This window comes from Vigna unguiculata, chromosome 3 (assembly GCF_037176805.1).
Source record: "Vigna unguiculata cultivar grain cowpea cultivar isolate G323 ecotype 2 chromosome 3, ASM3717680v1, whole genome shotgun sequence".
NCBI classification, from domain to species: Eukaryota; Viridiplantae; Streptophyta; class Magnoliopsida; order Fabales; family Fabaceae; genus Vigna; species Vigna unguiculata.
Window position 1 is genome coordinate 35,574,500 of NC_140794.1, and position 15,613 is coordinate 35,590,112.

Consider the following 15,613-nt stretch of genomic DNA (forward strand, 5'->3'; position numbering starts at 1 on the left):
CCCATTTCCACACTGGTATCTCCAAGGGTTGTAAGGTCCCACCAGGTCTCTAGTGCTTCACTTTTGCCTTCTGACAGGTTAGACAAGCAGATACAAATAGTGCAACATCCTTCTTCATTCCCTACCACCAGAAAGTTTCCTTAAGATCCTGGTACATCTTAGTCATGCCAGGATGCAGACTAAGATGACTTTTATGCCCCTCCTCAAGGATCAACCGTTTTACCTCAGCATCATCAAGTATACATACTCTGCCCTGGAACCTCAGTATGCCATGATCACCCAAAGCAAAGTCTCTGGCCTCATCCGACCCAAGTTGTTCTCTGCCCCTGTTCAGACTGGCATCCAATAACTGCCTCTCTCTGATTGAGTCCAAGAAGTCACTGGATATAGTAAGGGTACTACACCTAATGGACTCGGATCCCAACTCCACTTGCAGTCTCATGTTTTTGAACTTCTCTAGTAGTTCCACCTCCTTAATCATAAGGTGTGCAATATGCACTGTCTTCTTACTTAAGGCATCTGCCACTACATTCGCCTTCCTTGGATGATATAAGAGCTCGAATTTATAATCCTTTAGGAATTCCATCCATCTTCTCTGTCTCATGTTCAGCTCCTTCTGATCAAACAGGTACTTGAGACTTTTGTGATCGCTGAATATACGAAATTAGGCACCATAGAGATAATGCCTCCAGATCTTCAAAGCAAACACTATGGTCGCTAACTCTAGGTCATGAGTGGGATAGTTTCTCTCATGAACCTTAACTTTCCTTGAAGCATAGGCAACTGCCTTCTTTTCCTACATTAACACATAACCAAGCCCAAGATGAGATGCGTCACAATAGACTTCAAACGGTCTCCCAACATCCAAAATTACCAATATAGGAGCACTAGTCAACCTCCGTTTAAGCTCTTGGAAACTTTCCTCACATTTATCCGTCCAAGTGAAGGGTTGGTTCTTTTGAGTAAGCAGTGTCAGAGGAGCCACTATCTTGGAGAATCCCTCTATGAATCTCCTATAGTAGCCTGCTAACCACACAAAACTCCTGATCTCTATGGCCGACTTAGGACTTTCCCACTTTACCACTGCCTCGACCTTTGCTGGGTCCACTGCAATCCCCTTGGTGGATATCACATGCTCCAAAAATTGAACCTCACTCATCCAGAACTCACACTTGGACAACTTGGCATACAATTGCCTCTCCCTCAGAATGCCAAGAACCAACCTTAGGTGTTCGGCATGCTCCTCGTGAGTCTTAGAATAGATGAGAATGTCGTCTATGAAAACTATGACAAACTTATCTAGAAAGGGTCGGAAGATCCTATTCATATAGTCTATAAACACCGCTGGAGCGTTGGTCACACCAAAAGGCATAACCACATATTCGTAGTGGCCATACCTGGACCTGAAGGCCATCTTTTATACATCATCAGCCTTCACCAAAATCTGATGGTATCCCGATCGCAAATCTATCTTTGAGAATATCGATGACCCATGCAACTGATCCATCATATTGTCAATTCTTGGGAGCGGATACTTATTCTTGATCGTCATGTAGTCCACACACAGGCGCGAACTCCCATCCTTCTTCTTCACTAACAGCACTAGTGCTGCCCAAGGTGAGGTGCTGGGTCGGATAAACTGCTTCTCCATCAGTTCCTCTATATGTTTCTTGAGTTCCACCAACTTGGCTAGAGCCATGCGATAAGGGGCCATCGATACCGGACCTGTTCCTGGTACTAGATCGATAGAGAATTCCACTTCTCTGCGGGGAGGCAACCCTAGTACCTCGTCCGGGAATACATCCTCAAACTCATGCACGATCGGTATAATTGACGTTCTCTCCTCTTTCTGTACCCCCAGATGCGTGAAGATTGTGTAACACTGTGCACCCCCCTCTAGTTCCTTTACAACCCCTTGAGATGTTAACAACTCAGGTTCCTCCGAGTTGGGGAAAAACAGCTTCTGCTCTCGATAATCTATAAGGATGCGATTGGCAGAGAGCCAATCCATCCCCAAGATCACCTCCAACTCCTATAGAGGTAGGCAGATCAAATTCACCTTGTATATGCGTCCCTCTACCTCCACTGGACACCTAGCATATAAGGACGACGTCTTGACCAAACCTGACGCTGGAATAGACACCGTAAGCTCACACTGTAGCTCACACACCGGTAGACCCAATCGTTCCACACATGCATTTGACACAAAAGGAGTGTGTCGCTCTAGAATCATATAACACACAACATCTCATCCCAGAAATCATACAATAACCCATAACAAGATTACCTGAACCTGCAGCCTCTACTCCTGTCATAGCGTAGACTCTGCCTGTGGCTTGAGGCCTGTGGCCTCTATCCCTCCGTTGATGCTGGTGAGGAGTTTGGACTGGAGGACGTGTCACTACTCTAGCAAGGTTGGGGAAATCCTTCCCAAAGTGGCCTTCCTTGCCACAGTTGTTGCACCGGCGGTAACCCTCCACACGTGGGCAAGCGTTCCTCAAGTGGGGACCTCCACAGATATAGCACTGTACTCGCCCCTACTGGGGAGAGAAACTCCTGTGCCCTTAGGACTGATGATGGGGTCTATCATATGGCCTCCTCCGCTCCTCCTATCTAGATTTGGACCCAAACGGTCCACTAGTCCTCTGCGGTTGCTGTAGCTATTGTAGGAGCTGGCCTTCTATCTCTCGCTTCATCTTCTCCATCACTCTGGCCTTCTTCACCAAAGCGGCAAAGTCCTTGATGGAGAAAGGAGCCACCATCAACCGGATATCACCGCGAAGGCATTCTCAAACTTGTGGCACCTCCATTCCTCGTCGAGCGGTAGAGTGTAGAAGTGGCTGAGGTGCTTGAATCTCTCAGCATACTCTGCCACGGTCTTCCCTCCCTGGGTTAACTGGAGGAATTCCACCTCCTTGGCATACCAGATGCTGTTTGGGAAATACTCATAGAGGAATCTCTCTCTGAAAGCCTCCCATGTCACTGTGATGTTCATTCCTTTGATCTAGTGTTGATGTGAAATAAAATACCTCAGAACAAGTTTTGAAATTACTCAATTTTGCCCAGGAGTGCAAAAGAATAAGTGTGTGGGTATAATAAGTGCGTATTTTTGCCCTCATTCAGTGTTTAATTCTGTGTAAACATACCTGGATCCTTACACTTTTGCGGCATTCTGACTGCAGGCTTCTTAATTAAGCTAGAGACGTTTCCTCCCATGTTCACTACCTCTTTGTCCATAATACGCCTTTTATGTGTACATAATTCTTTGAGAAACTTGGCGTATTTAGGAATTTGTCTTACAGCATCCAACAAAGAGATGTTTATCTCCACTTTCTTGAAAGTATTCAAGATTTCTTTGTCTAACTCCTCCATCTTTTTAGTTTTTGGTTTCAAACGGTTTGGCTGGGATATTCCTTCCAATCTAGGTTGTACTTGTTGGACGACAAATCATGGTTGTATTGCTGCCGAGGTGGTCTATTATTGCCATAGATGTTTACAGCATATGCCTGAGGTTGTTCATTGTCTAACGTCCCTATCTCTTTTAACATAGAACAAGCCTCGGTAGGATGATTAGTAGAAGCACAAATTCCACATAAAGTAGAAGGGATAAGCTTTTTCTGTAAGTCTGTCAAGGTCCTTACCATTGCCGCTAAGTCATCCAACTTCCCTTCTATTTTCTTGTGATCTGCAACATATGAAGCTTCTACTCCATGGGTTCCCTTCAATAGATTTATAGAATTACTCCTGGTGGAAAATTGTTGATGGTTCGACGCCATATTTTCAATCAATTGTCTTGCATTTGTTGGCGTTTTGTCCACCAATGACCCTCCACTTGCAGCATCTATCATTTGTCTATCCATGATACTCAATCGCTCAAAAGTACTGAATGAGGAGATGCTCGTTTATTTGGTGATGAGGACAAGAAGCACATAACTTTTTGAATCTTTCCCAATAGTCGTGAAGATTTTATCTTTCTTGTTGCCTTATCCCATAAATATCTTTGCGAATAGCAACAACTCTAGATGCTGGAAAAAAGTTTTGCAGAAATAATCTTTTTAGAGTCTCCCAAGTATTGATGGATCGTGGTGGAAGGCAGTATAACCAATTCTTAGCGGAGAGAAGTAAGGATAGGCGACTTGACGGAGAGGGTACGAGTTTTGGGGTTGTTACGAGTGGGATGCCAATGGAGATTGCGAGGGAGGTTCGCGAGGATCCCCCCGAAGAGTTGGAGGAGAGCAACTGGCCGGTGAAAGGTGAGTATGGGTGGGCGACTGCTGACGTTCGTGACCAATCATCTTTGTTTAGGCGGTCTTGTCTACTGAACTCTTGGTTAAACTGCACACCTGTCATCTCCAAGGGTGTCAGTGGGGACATTGTTTCTCTAGAGAGGGTTAGTACTATCGACCGGGTATGCCATGGGCAGGAAGGGGCTACCGAGAAGTTTTTCTACATGTATATGTGCCACTTTTCTCAACTTCATGTGCGATTGCCGTTAGACGATTTTACTATGGGCGTATTGCGGGCGTTGAATGTGGCACCTACACAGCTACATCCGAATAGTTGGGCCTACTTGCAGGCTTTCCGCATTCTGTGCCAGTCCTTATACTTGGAGCCCACTCCTTATGCTTTCTTGTATTTTTACGACACCAGACCTCGGCGGCCGGCTACTTGGCTATCTTTGATAAGTCGCCCCAGCATCAGCAGACTGGATGCCTCCTCCCAGTCTTTCAAGCATTTCAAGGATGGGTACTTCAAGGTCGTCGTTAAAGAAGGAGGAAAAGCTTATTTTTTGAACGCAGACGGAAACGCCAAGTTCCCTTTTAGTTGGACAAACAATCCTTTTCGGTATAAGTACATGGGGATGGATGAATTGTCGGCTGGTGATAAGGAGGTTGGGGACACCTTGTTGAAGTTTGTTGATAAGTTGCCCACTAAGGGCCTAGTTAGAGTTTATAATTCGGTGCACACGATAATAAATATCGAAGGTATCTGTATATTACTTAAGTTGTGTTAATAATTCTAAGTTGTTTTGATCCGAGTTGTGATGTATTATTATAGGGCATATGGCGCAGTCTGGAAAGGAGAATTTGGCTCTTTTTCAAATGTTGAGGAAGGAAATGGCCGCTAAGGCCAAGGCGGCTGGGAAGACTGATGTTCCCAACTTACAAGAATCTGTGGTGGAGGTGCATGTGCATGGCGGGACAAAAAGGAAGGTTGAGCTTCTGCCTCGACCCGGGAAGGGAAAAGATGTGAAGAAAGTAAGGGCGGCCCTGCTCGGAACGGGGTCAGCTAGCGGAGCAGGGTCGACCAGTGGGGAGAAGGGGCCGAAATCTGGGTTGATCGAACTGCCGGAGATATCTGTGAGGAAGGACATTTCAATTACCCTCCCAGATACCATTATAAATTCTATTGAGAACATGGATGCGGACCACATTGTGAGAATAATGGTCGAGTTTGGGAGCAAGGCTTTAGTTTTGAGCCTGCACGTGGGGTCGCTTTATAGGAGAGAAGTGAAGGAGGGTGGCCGGGAAAAGGTGGAGGAGTTACAGGGGAAGGTGGATAAGCTGGAGGAGGAAAAGGCTGCGTTAGAGAAGGCAAAGGAAAGTTGGGAAGCGGAGAGGAAAAGGTTGGCAACATGGAGGGTTCGTTGCTTGGATTCTGAGGAAAAGTTGAATAAACAGATAGGGGAATTGGAAGAGGAGTACGATGACTTGAAGGACAAGTATGATGGAGCTGTTGGTGAGCTTGATGATCTGAAGAACAACATCATACAAGAGCACATCAATGGTTTTGAGAAGGGATTGCGGCAAACGGCTTTTTTCCACCAGGATGTGGACGTAACAGATTCGAGGTTTGATGTGAATAAGGATGTTATTGACGGGAAGTTGGTCCAGGAGGATGAGGACAATAGGAATGAGGAGGCATAGGAGAAGATGGCGGAGGAGGAGAAGAAGGCGGGCGATGCCGAGGATGCACCTGTCCCCACAGACTAGGATTTCTGTCATAATTGATTCAAGAATATTATTTGAGCCTGTTTGTAATATTTGGTACATTTAGCTACATTGGTACATTGCACTTATGTTTAAATGTGATTAAGGTTCTGCATGTTAAGATGTATGTTGTGTTTTGTTTATAAGTGGTGTATGCGTGTCGCGATAAGTTGTAAGATAAGGGTGTTCGACCCAGGCCGCTTACTTGGGGTAAAGGTGGGGAACTTAAACGAATTAAGCACAAGATAAGGGTGTTCGACCCAGGCCGCTTACTTGGGGTAAGGGTGGGGAACTTAAACGAATTAAGCACAAGATAAGGGTGTTCTACCCAGGCCGCTTACTTGGGGTAAGGGTGGGGAACTTAAACGAATTAAGCACAAGATAAGGGTGGTCGATCCAGGCCTGTTACTTGGGGTAAGGGTGGGGAACTTAAACAAATTAAGCATAAGATAAGGGTGTTCGACCCAGGCCGCTTACTTGGGGTAAGGGTGGGGAACTTAAACGGATTAAGCACAAGATAAGGGTGTTCGACCCAGGCCGCTTACTTGGGGTAAGGGTGGGGAACTTAAACGAATTAAGCACAAGATAAGGGTGTTTGACCCAGGCCGCTTACTTGGGGTAAGGGTGGGGAACTTAAACGAATTAAGCACAAGATAAGGGTGTTCGACCCAGGCCGCTTACTTGGGGTAAGGGTGGGGAACTTAAACGAATTAAGCAGAAGATAAGGGTGTTCGACCCAGGCCACTTACTTGGGGTAAGGGTGGGGAACTTAAACGAATGCAAAGGAAAACACATGGAAAGTCGTATAGTTGGGAACCCTTCTTTTTATTTATTGAATAGGGGTGCCTCGTTAAAACCTCCCTGGCCAAAACCCTCCTTAGGAAAAAAAGACCAGGTGAGGAAAAAGAGTACACCCAGGGTTACAAGTATTGGTTCGATTACAATACACATTCAGCTGAAGTAGAACTTGAGGTGGGATACATTCCAAGTGTTGGGAATCTCTTCCCCAGATAATTGTTCTAGGCAATATGCTCCTCCTCCTGCGTCTTCGCGTATGCAGTATGGGCCGTCCAAATTGGTAGAGAACTTGCCATCTTTCTTTCTAGCACTGCTGGCCATTCTCCATACTAGGTCCCTGATGACGAATGATCGTGGACGTCGATTTGCATTATATCTCCTGGCAGCTCGTCGTTTGGCAACTAAATTGTGTATTTGGGCTTTTTCTCTGAGTTCGGGTAGAAGGTCGAGATGTAGGGCCATGTTTTGGTGATTGTGGGTAGGGTCGTACAGTTCTCGGCGTAGGGATGGTTCGCCGATTTATACCGGTATCATGGCATCTGTGTCGTAGACTAGGCTGAATGGGGATTCGTTTGTTGATGATTGGGGGGTGCATCTGTAGGCCCATAAGACTTCTATTAACTCTTTGGGCCATCGGCCTTTTGCAGTATCCAATCTCTTGCGCAGTTCCACGAGGATAACTTTATTTGCCGCCTATGCTTGTCCGTTTGTTTATGGATGTTCTACAGAACTTGTGATGTGCTTGATGCCTAGGCCAATGTAGAATTTGGCTAACTCTTTGTCAATAAATTGTCGGCCATTGTCTGTGATGATGGTGTGTGGTACACCATATCTGCATATAATGTCCTTCCACACAAATTGTTGAACTTGCTGGGCCGTGATGGTAGTTAGTGGCTTGGCTTTGATCCATTTAGTGAAATAATCGACGGCTACAATTAGGAATTTTACCTACCCCTTGCCGGGTGAAAAGGGGCCAAGGATGTTCATTCCCCACTTAGCGAATGGCCATGGGGACAGTATGTGTTGTAGTTGTTCTTGTTTCTGGTGAATAAGGTTGCCATGTTTTTGACATGGCTTGCATTTCCTGACATGATCCTGGAAGTCTGCTTCTATGATCGGCCAGAAGTATCCGGCTCTAAGAACTCTGGTAGCCATGGTGCGTGCACTGGAATGATAACCACAAATGCCTTCGTGTAGCTCTTTGATGATATATTGGGCTTGCTTTGTCATGACACATTTAAGGAGGGGTTGGCCATATCCGCGCTTGTAGAGGTCATCGCCTATCATGGTGTACTTGGTGGCCTTAGCCAGCCAAGTTTTCTCCGCGTCTGGGAGGGTTGCCGGTTTTGAGGTATTGGATGTAGTGGGTGGTCCAGTTTTGGCTTTGGGAGGGGGTGGCGTTGCCAACTGGGGTGTGGGTTAAATTTTGACAAGTTTGTGTGATGGAAGGTGTGGATAGTGTTTGCTGTAGTAAGGATCGGTGACGGTTTTTTAGCTTGGTGCTGGCCAAGTTGGAAAGGATATCGGCCTTGACGTTGTCGGTTCTTGGGATGTGTTCGACGTGGACCTGTTCGAAGGCGGTTTGAATGACTGCACGGACCAGATGGTAATACTGTAAAAGGATGGGGTCTTTGATCTGGAACTCGTCATTTAGATGACCTATAGTAAGTTTGGAGTCGGTTTTGCACGTTAATCTCTTGACGCCTACCTCGCGAGCTAGGGAAAGGCCGGCGAGGATGGCCTCATATTCGGCTTGATTATTTGATGTTTTGAAAGCGAAGTGAAGGGATTTTTCAATGAGGATATCGTTGGGGCCTTCTAGGACGATGTCAGCGCTAGCAGCCGTTGGATTTGAGGAACCGTCTACATGAAGCGTCCACTGGTCCTCCACAGGTGTTTGTTGTAGGTCGTTGATGAAGTCTAGGAGATATTGGGCTTTGATGGGGCCGTGGGGTTCATAGCGGATGCTGAATTCGGATAGTTCCACGACCCATGATGACATGCGTTCGGCTAGATCTGGTTTTTGTAATATTTTTTGGATTGGGTAGTCGGTCTTAACGATTATGGTGTGGTTTTGGAAATATGGGCATAGACGGCGTGTCGCATGGACCAAAGATAGGGCCAGTTTTTCTACCATTTGGTATTTGGTTTCAGGGTCTTGTAACGTTCTGCTCACGAAATACACAGGATGCTATGTGCCTTCTATTTCTTGGACCAGTGCGGCGCTGACTGTATAATCGATGGCTGTGATGTATACGAGCAGGGGTTGATAGGTGTCCGGCTTGTGGAGGATAGGTGGGGAGGATAGGGTTTTTTTTTAGTTTTTGGAATATCTGTTCACAATCATCTGTCCACGTGAACCGGGTGGATTTCTTTAGGAGTTGGATTATGGGTTGGGTTTGTTCGGCTAGTTTGGGTAGGAAATGGGAAATGGCTGTGAGACGGCCAATGAGACGTTGGACTTCTTTAATAGTAGTGGGGCTGCGCATTTCGATGATAGCCTTGCATTTTTCAGGGTTAGCCTCTATGCCGCATTGGGTTAACATAAAACCAAGGAACTTGCCCCGATCAACACCGAATACGCATTTGTCGGGGTTGAGCCGGAGGTTGTATCAGCGTAGCGCGGAGAAAACTGCTGACAGGTCTTCAGCGTGTTGGTGATGACTTTGGGGATTTGACAACCATATCGTCGACGTACACTTCGACACAGTGTCCCATTAGGTGGCTGAACACCTTATCCATTAGTCGTTGGTAAGTTGATCCGACGTTTTTGAGGCCAAAGGGCATGACCCTGTAGAAGTAGTTGGCATCGTCCGTGATGAAGGTGGTTTTGTGCATGTCTGATGCGGCCATAGGGATTTGGTTATATCCTGAATATGCATCCAAAAAACTAAGGACCTTGTTCCCTATCGCGCCGTCTACGAGTCGATCAATGTTGGGTAAGGGGTAAGCGTCACGGGGACAAGCCTTGTTCAAGTCTGTGTAGTCTACGCACATTCGCCATTTGCCGTTGGCTTTCTTCACCAAGACAACGTTAGAAAGCCAAGTGGTGTACTGCGCTTCTTCTATAAATCCTGCGCTCAGCAGCTTATCGGCTTCGACCTTGGCTGCTTGTCGACGTTCTTCGCCAAGCTTGCGTTTTTTCTGGGATACATAGCGGGCTTCCTTGTATATGGATAGTTTGTGGGATGCCACCTGGGGGTCCACTCCAGGGAGGTCAGCGGCCCACCAGGCCAAAAGATCGGTGTTGTTGATAAGGGTGGGTGTGATGGTGGCATGCTTGTCAGAGTTTAAACCGGTGCCTAGGTTAATAGAGTGACCATTGGGAAGTTGTAGAGGAGAGGTGTCCTCAACTGGTTCGAGGCGAACATCCCGGCCTATTCTGGGGTCAAGGTCTTCGCCGGATAGGGCTATGCGGGAGCCAGGGGGTCTCTCGATATGGTTGGTTTGTTGGATTCGTAGTTGTGGTCGCAAGCTGGCCATGTAGCATTCTCGTGCTAGGCGCTGGTCGCAGTGGATGGTAAGGATGTCGCCGGATGGGGCAGGGAACTTCATGGCTAAGTGAGGGGTGGAAACGACGGCGCCAAGGGTATTGAGGGAAGGACGGCCCAGGAGGATGTTATAGGATGTTGGTGCGTCGACAATGAGGAAGCGGATTGGGATGGTTTTAGTTTGGGTTCCCTCCCGAAAAACGGTGTGGAGGTCAATGTAGCCCGGGTGGATACCTGTTCACCGGAAAAGCCATATATTGGCTCGTCATATGGGACCATGGCAGTGTCAGGGAGTTGAAGTTTTTGGTAGATGGCCCAGTAGAGGATATCGACAGAGCTGCGCTGATCAACAAGGACTTTCATGACAGCGTAATTTTCGATTTCAACAATGATGACCATGGGGTCATCTTGTTGGTGGTCAAGGCCGTGGAAGTCATCATCTGTGAAGACGATAGGAGGCATACGGCGTCTGTGGTGGGAATCGGTGATGTGCTTGATGGATTATATATGGCAGAGGTGTCTTTTTCTGGCAAAAGAGGTGGAGTCTCCGCTTGCGAAGCCACCAGAGATGGTGTTAATGGTGCCACGTAAGGGAGGGTCGGTTGGGGTGATGTCGGTGCGGGCCGGTTCCGGTTCTTAATTGGTGGGTTGGGCGGGGTTCCTGTCGTGACGGGAGTCATGTGGTGGATGTTTGTGATTGGATCGAGGGGGGTGACGGGATCAAGAGGAGGACGAATGGTCGTCTCTACGGATGAAGCGGCGGAAGTGGCCAGCACGGACCAGTTCTTCTATTTTATCGTGGAGTGCTTTGCATTCTTCTGTAGTGTGGCCATGGTTGTGGTGGTAACAACAATATTTGGTCATGTCGGCGTTGGGGGGTGTAATTGTCTTGCGTGGAGGAGGGATTAGATCAACTTGGAGGGCTTCATCGAGGATGCGGGAGCGGGCTACGGTAAGGGGGGCGTATCTAGTGAAGCAAGGTTGGCGGGGTTCGCGTGAGCGGGTATCAGGACGTGGGTTAGGATATGGGTTAGGATGTGGGGTGGGGTTGGCGGGGGTGGCTGCATAGTCGTTGCAGAATTTGGTGTGCAGGTTTTGCATTTCCTCCATGCAGACATAGTTAGCTGCACGCAACTTGAGCTCGTGCATGGAGGCAGATGGGTGGAGATAGACGTTGTTGGTGAAGGGGTCGGGTTGTAGGGTAAGGGCCATGCACTGGAGGATCATCTCCTGATTGAGGTGTGGTGTACGAAGGGCTGCCGTGCTGAAGCGACCTATGAACGCTCTGAGTGGTTCGTTTTGTTCCTGTCTGATGCCTAGGAGGGATGTGGTGGTAGTTTGATGTGGGCGGCTGCCGGCGAAATGGGTGGAGAACATGTGGGAGAGGACGTCGAAATTGTTGATTGAGTAAGGCGGAAGGGTTGTGAACCATTCTAGGGCAGGGCCCTTGAGGGTGGTGGGGAAAGCTTTGCAAAAGACTGCGTCTTGGGATGTGTATAGGGCGACATGGGTGATGTAGACTTTAAGGTGTTCGTCAGGGTCCGTTTCGCTAGTATAGCGATCTAGGGTGAAAGGTTCCCATTGGGCTGGAAGTGGGGTGTTGGCGATAAAGTCAGTGAAGGGGTGACGGCGCTTGGGCTGGTGGGGGGAGCAGGTGGGGTGGGATGGGATGGTTGATCATAGCGGGGAAGGTAGAGGGTAGGTTGTGAGGGGGGATGTGGGTTGTCGGAAGATATTGTGGGTTGTATGGTGGAATATGTGTGGTGTGTAGGGTGGTGGGTATGTTTTAGGGGATCTGGGTGGTAGGGAGGGTAGCGGCGGGGGTTGGGGGTGCGGTAAGCCCCGGTTGACCAGATGGGAAGTGATGGGGATGGGTAGAGGTAACGGGTGTTTGTTGGGTGGTGGTGAAGGTGTGAGGGGTGGGGTTGTATTCACTTTCTTCCTTTATGGGTTGGAAGGCCGGAGACTTCACAGCTTCAGAAGTTTCTTTGGCTTTTCCCTTCAGATTGGGGTCAGCCTCGATCCTTCGTCTCAGGCGAGAGTTCTGTTGCCTCAATGCCTCCATTTCATCAGCGCTGCAATTCTTCAAATTCGCGAGTTCTTGTTGCATCTTTGCTTGGCCGTCTAGGATGGCGGCCAGATCAGGGGTGATGCCTGGAGGTCCAGAGGGAGCAGCATCCGCTTGCTTGTTCACTCCAGCCTTGCTACGGGTGGAAACCATCTTCAGAGAAAAACGGGTACTGAAGGTGTTCGTCTCGTGCCCCACGGTGGGCGCCAATTGTTCCTGCAGAGAACAAATAAGATGTGTTAGGCACAAGTGCCACCTTACCATGTAGTCCCCTATCTCTACAGTTGGTCTCTCCCCGGTTGATACATGCCAGCTTGAACCCAGGAGGGGTTACCTGTAGAAGAGTCTCCGAAGCTCAAGTAAGTCAAAGCTCTTAGAAAGTCAAATTGGTGATTAATGAATGCGTACCTTTAATTCGTGGGGTCCATGCGTATTTATAGAGCATTAATGATGTTCGTTTACCTAATGGGTCGGGCCTTGGTTTGGGCCCTAGCCTGGGTTATGAGTGGGCCTGGGCCCTAACCCAGGCCCCCAAGGTCCATCGAACGCGGGGACCTCCATTTTACTAAGTCTTCGAGGGCGGTCTGATCCGTTTATTTCTTGGCTTGTCAGATGTCGTCCTTGGCCGTGTACTATCCGTGTTGGCCATTTTGTTGTTACTTTAGCCTTTGTTCATTTAAATTTGAGACCATGGCAGCCCAGGTCGTGTACTTGGGTTGTCTCTGGCATGTTCGTGAGGTTTATCATTTATATGGTTAAATTGACCAGTCCCAACCATACCCAAGTAGACGGCAATCAGAGAGCACGATGGCCGCCTACCACACAGACGCCTTCGCACAGAACCAGGCAGCCATCAGAGACCATGATGGCCGCCTACCACACAGACGCCCTCGCACCGAACCAGGCAGCCATCAGAGAGCGCGATGGCCGCCTACCACGCAGAGCCGCTTACCACACAAGAACCCCTCCGTATGAACAACACGGTCCCCACCTAGCTCCACACCCCCCTGTTAAACCACGTGGCCAGCAAACCGAAGCCCGACAGCCAATTTCCACGCGAAAGGCATCCTCCCAAAAGAAAGCCCCCCTTTTTATGCATCTCATGGCCGAGCACCGGACGCCGCCAACACCTAGAAGACCTGAAGGACCCCTTGGTAAATTCTCCCCTTTTACACTAGATCCAAGAATGGCTAAAAAAGGAGTATTGGGCCAGAAAGCCCATCCCAGGTAGGACTCACAAGTAAAAAGGTAAAAATAGCACACTATCCTATGCATTCATTACGCATTAATTATTCTCTGAAACCCTGACATCACCAGTGCTGACTTAGGCATCGGAGTGTCTTTTGCAGGTCTCCTGCGCCGCCCTCAAGCCCCCTTTGACGAGAGAAGACCGGCCTCGAGAAGACGTACAAGACCCTTGGTTGACTTGTGGATTACAGACCTCGGTCCCTTGAGAACAATTGGCACCCACCGTGGGGCCGAAGAGTATTCCACAGATCCAAGGTAAACCCCAGAAGCGAGATGGTGGCCAAGCGAAGCAGAACAGCAGAAGTCCCCCCCTTGATGCCGACTGTGGAGGTTGGCGACGCCGGCCCCGCCTCGGAGGTGTCACGCATCCTGGAAGCTCAAGCCAGGATGCAGGAGGAGTTCGCTGAGTACAAAAAGAGAAATGCGGAAGAGATGCAAGCACTAAGGGAAGAAAACTCCCGCCTTAGGCGGAGAATCGAGACAGACAAAGCAACTGGGGAGCCAAACGCCCCTCATTCGAGGATGGAGGCCCCCCCTCAGTCGAAAAATGACCCCCCTCCCTATTCAAAACTCGACGTCCATCCTACTGAGGACGAGAGCAAATACAGGCCCACCGCTCCAACCATGGGCGGCAATTATGGCTCCTTCGCCTCCAGAAGAAATCGCCGCCACCCCTTCGTGGACGGGATAACGGAGACACCTCTACCCCATAAATGGAAGGCACCAACAGTCACCTACGACGGAACCACGGACCCAGACGAATTTGTATCCATCTATACCAATCAAATAAGCTTGTACTCCACTGATGATGCAGTGCTATGCAAATCATTCTCAGTAGCCCTCAGGGGATCGGCTCTAGAGTGGTTCATGAGCCTCCCCCCCTACACCATTGACTCCTTCGCTACACTCACCTCTACCTTCACCACACAGTTTGACACAAGCAGACGGCATGATCTAACCACAAACGCCCTCCTCAACCTCAGACAAGAAGAAGGAGAACCCCTACGAGTTTTCATTGATAGGTTCGGAACCATTGCCATGAAGATCAAGGACCTCACCCCTAACCTCATCTTGATGTACATGATGACCTCCCTCAGGCCGGGACCTTTCGCCGACGAGCTGGCAATGCACCCCCCCTGAGTATGCAGGAACTTCGCAAGAGAGCGGCCATGTTCATAAGGGTTGAAGACATGAGGCGTTACCAGAACAATGCCCAACCCGCCCCAGCGCGGACAAAGACCAAAAGGACCAACAAAGAGCCCATTCCACGGGACCATAACCGTCCCTCAGAACGCAGACCAGCAAAATTCTCGAACTATGCCCCCCTCAACGCACCCCGGTCCCACATACTCGATGAAGTCCTGCAAGCGGAGCTCCTCCCCCCACCCAGGAAGTATCAAAACCCGCCCAACGCAGATTTGAGCAAGTATTGTCACTACCACCGCAACAATGGCCACACCACCGACGAATGCGACACCCTACGAGATAAGATCGAAGAACTCATCCGAGCTGGACATCTAAGGCACTATATAAGAGAAGTTGGGGCGGGTCCACCCAGACCCCGTTACGACAGGAACGATAACAGGAGGACCGAGCGACGCAATGACCAACGAGTCGAGCGCCGAGAGCCAGCCAGAGCACAGAACGCGGAACAAAGGGAACCACCGCAGCCGCAGCCGCGACGAGCGGATGACAGACCCCCCCTACGAGGAACGATCAATACGATATCAGGAGGATTCGCAGGAGGAGGAAGGTCCTCTTCATCGAGGAAGAGGCACCTGCGGGCCGTCCAGCAAATACACGTAATGTCCAGCCGAACGCAAAGAAGAATGCCGCCCATCACTTTTTCAAACTCTGACTTTCAGGGTACCGACCCTAACCAAGACGACCCCATGGTCATAACTGTAGAAGTCGAGAGCTTCGCGATAAAGAAGGTTCTCATTGATCAGGGAAGCTCCGTGGACATCTTGTATTGGAAAACATTCAACAGGATGCAGATACCCCTCGCTGACCTGACC

General features: G+C 49.0%; 1 protein-coding gene across 1 annotated transcript; it reads right to left on the reverse strand.

Annotated features, from left to right (window-relative positions):
- Positions 1-1,427: 1,427 nt before the first annotated feature.
- LOC146887783 (uncharacterized) lies at positions 1,428-2,995 on the reverse strand. The gene is made up of 5 exons (XM_085670395.1): positions 2,777-2,995; positions 2,288-2,537; positions 2,081-2,223; positions 1,576-2,032; positions 1,428-1,498 (listed from the first exon to the last, which is right to left on the reverse strand). Exons 1-5 carry the CDS (start codon positions 2,993-2,995, stop codon positions 1,428-1,430), a joined length of 1,140 nt encoding a protein of 379 aa, XP_085526521.1.
- Positions 2,996-15,613: the final 12,618 nt, after the last annotated feature.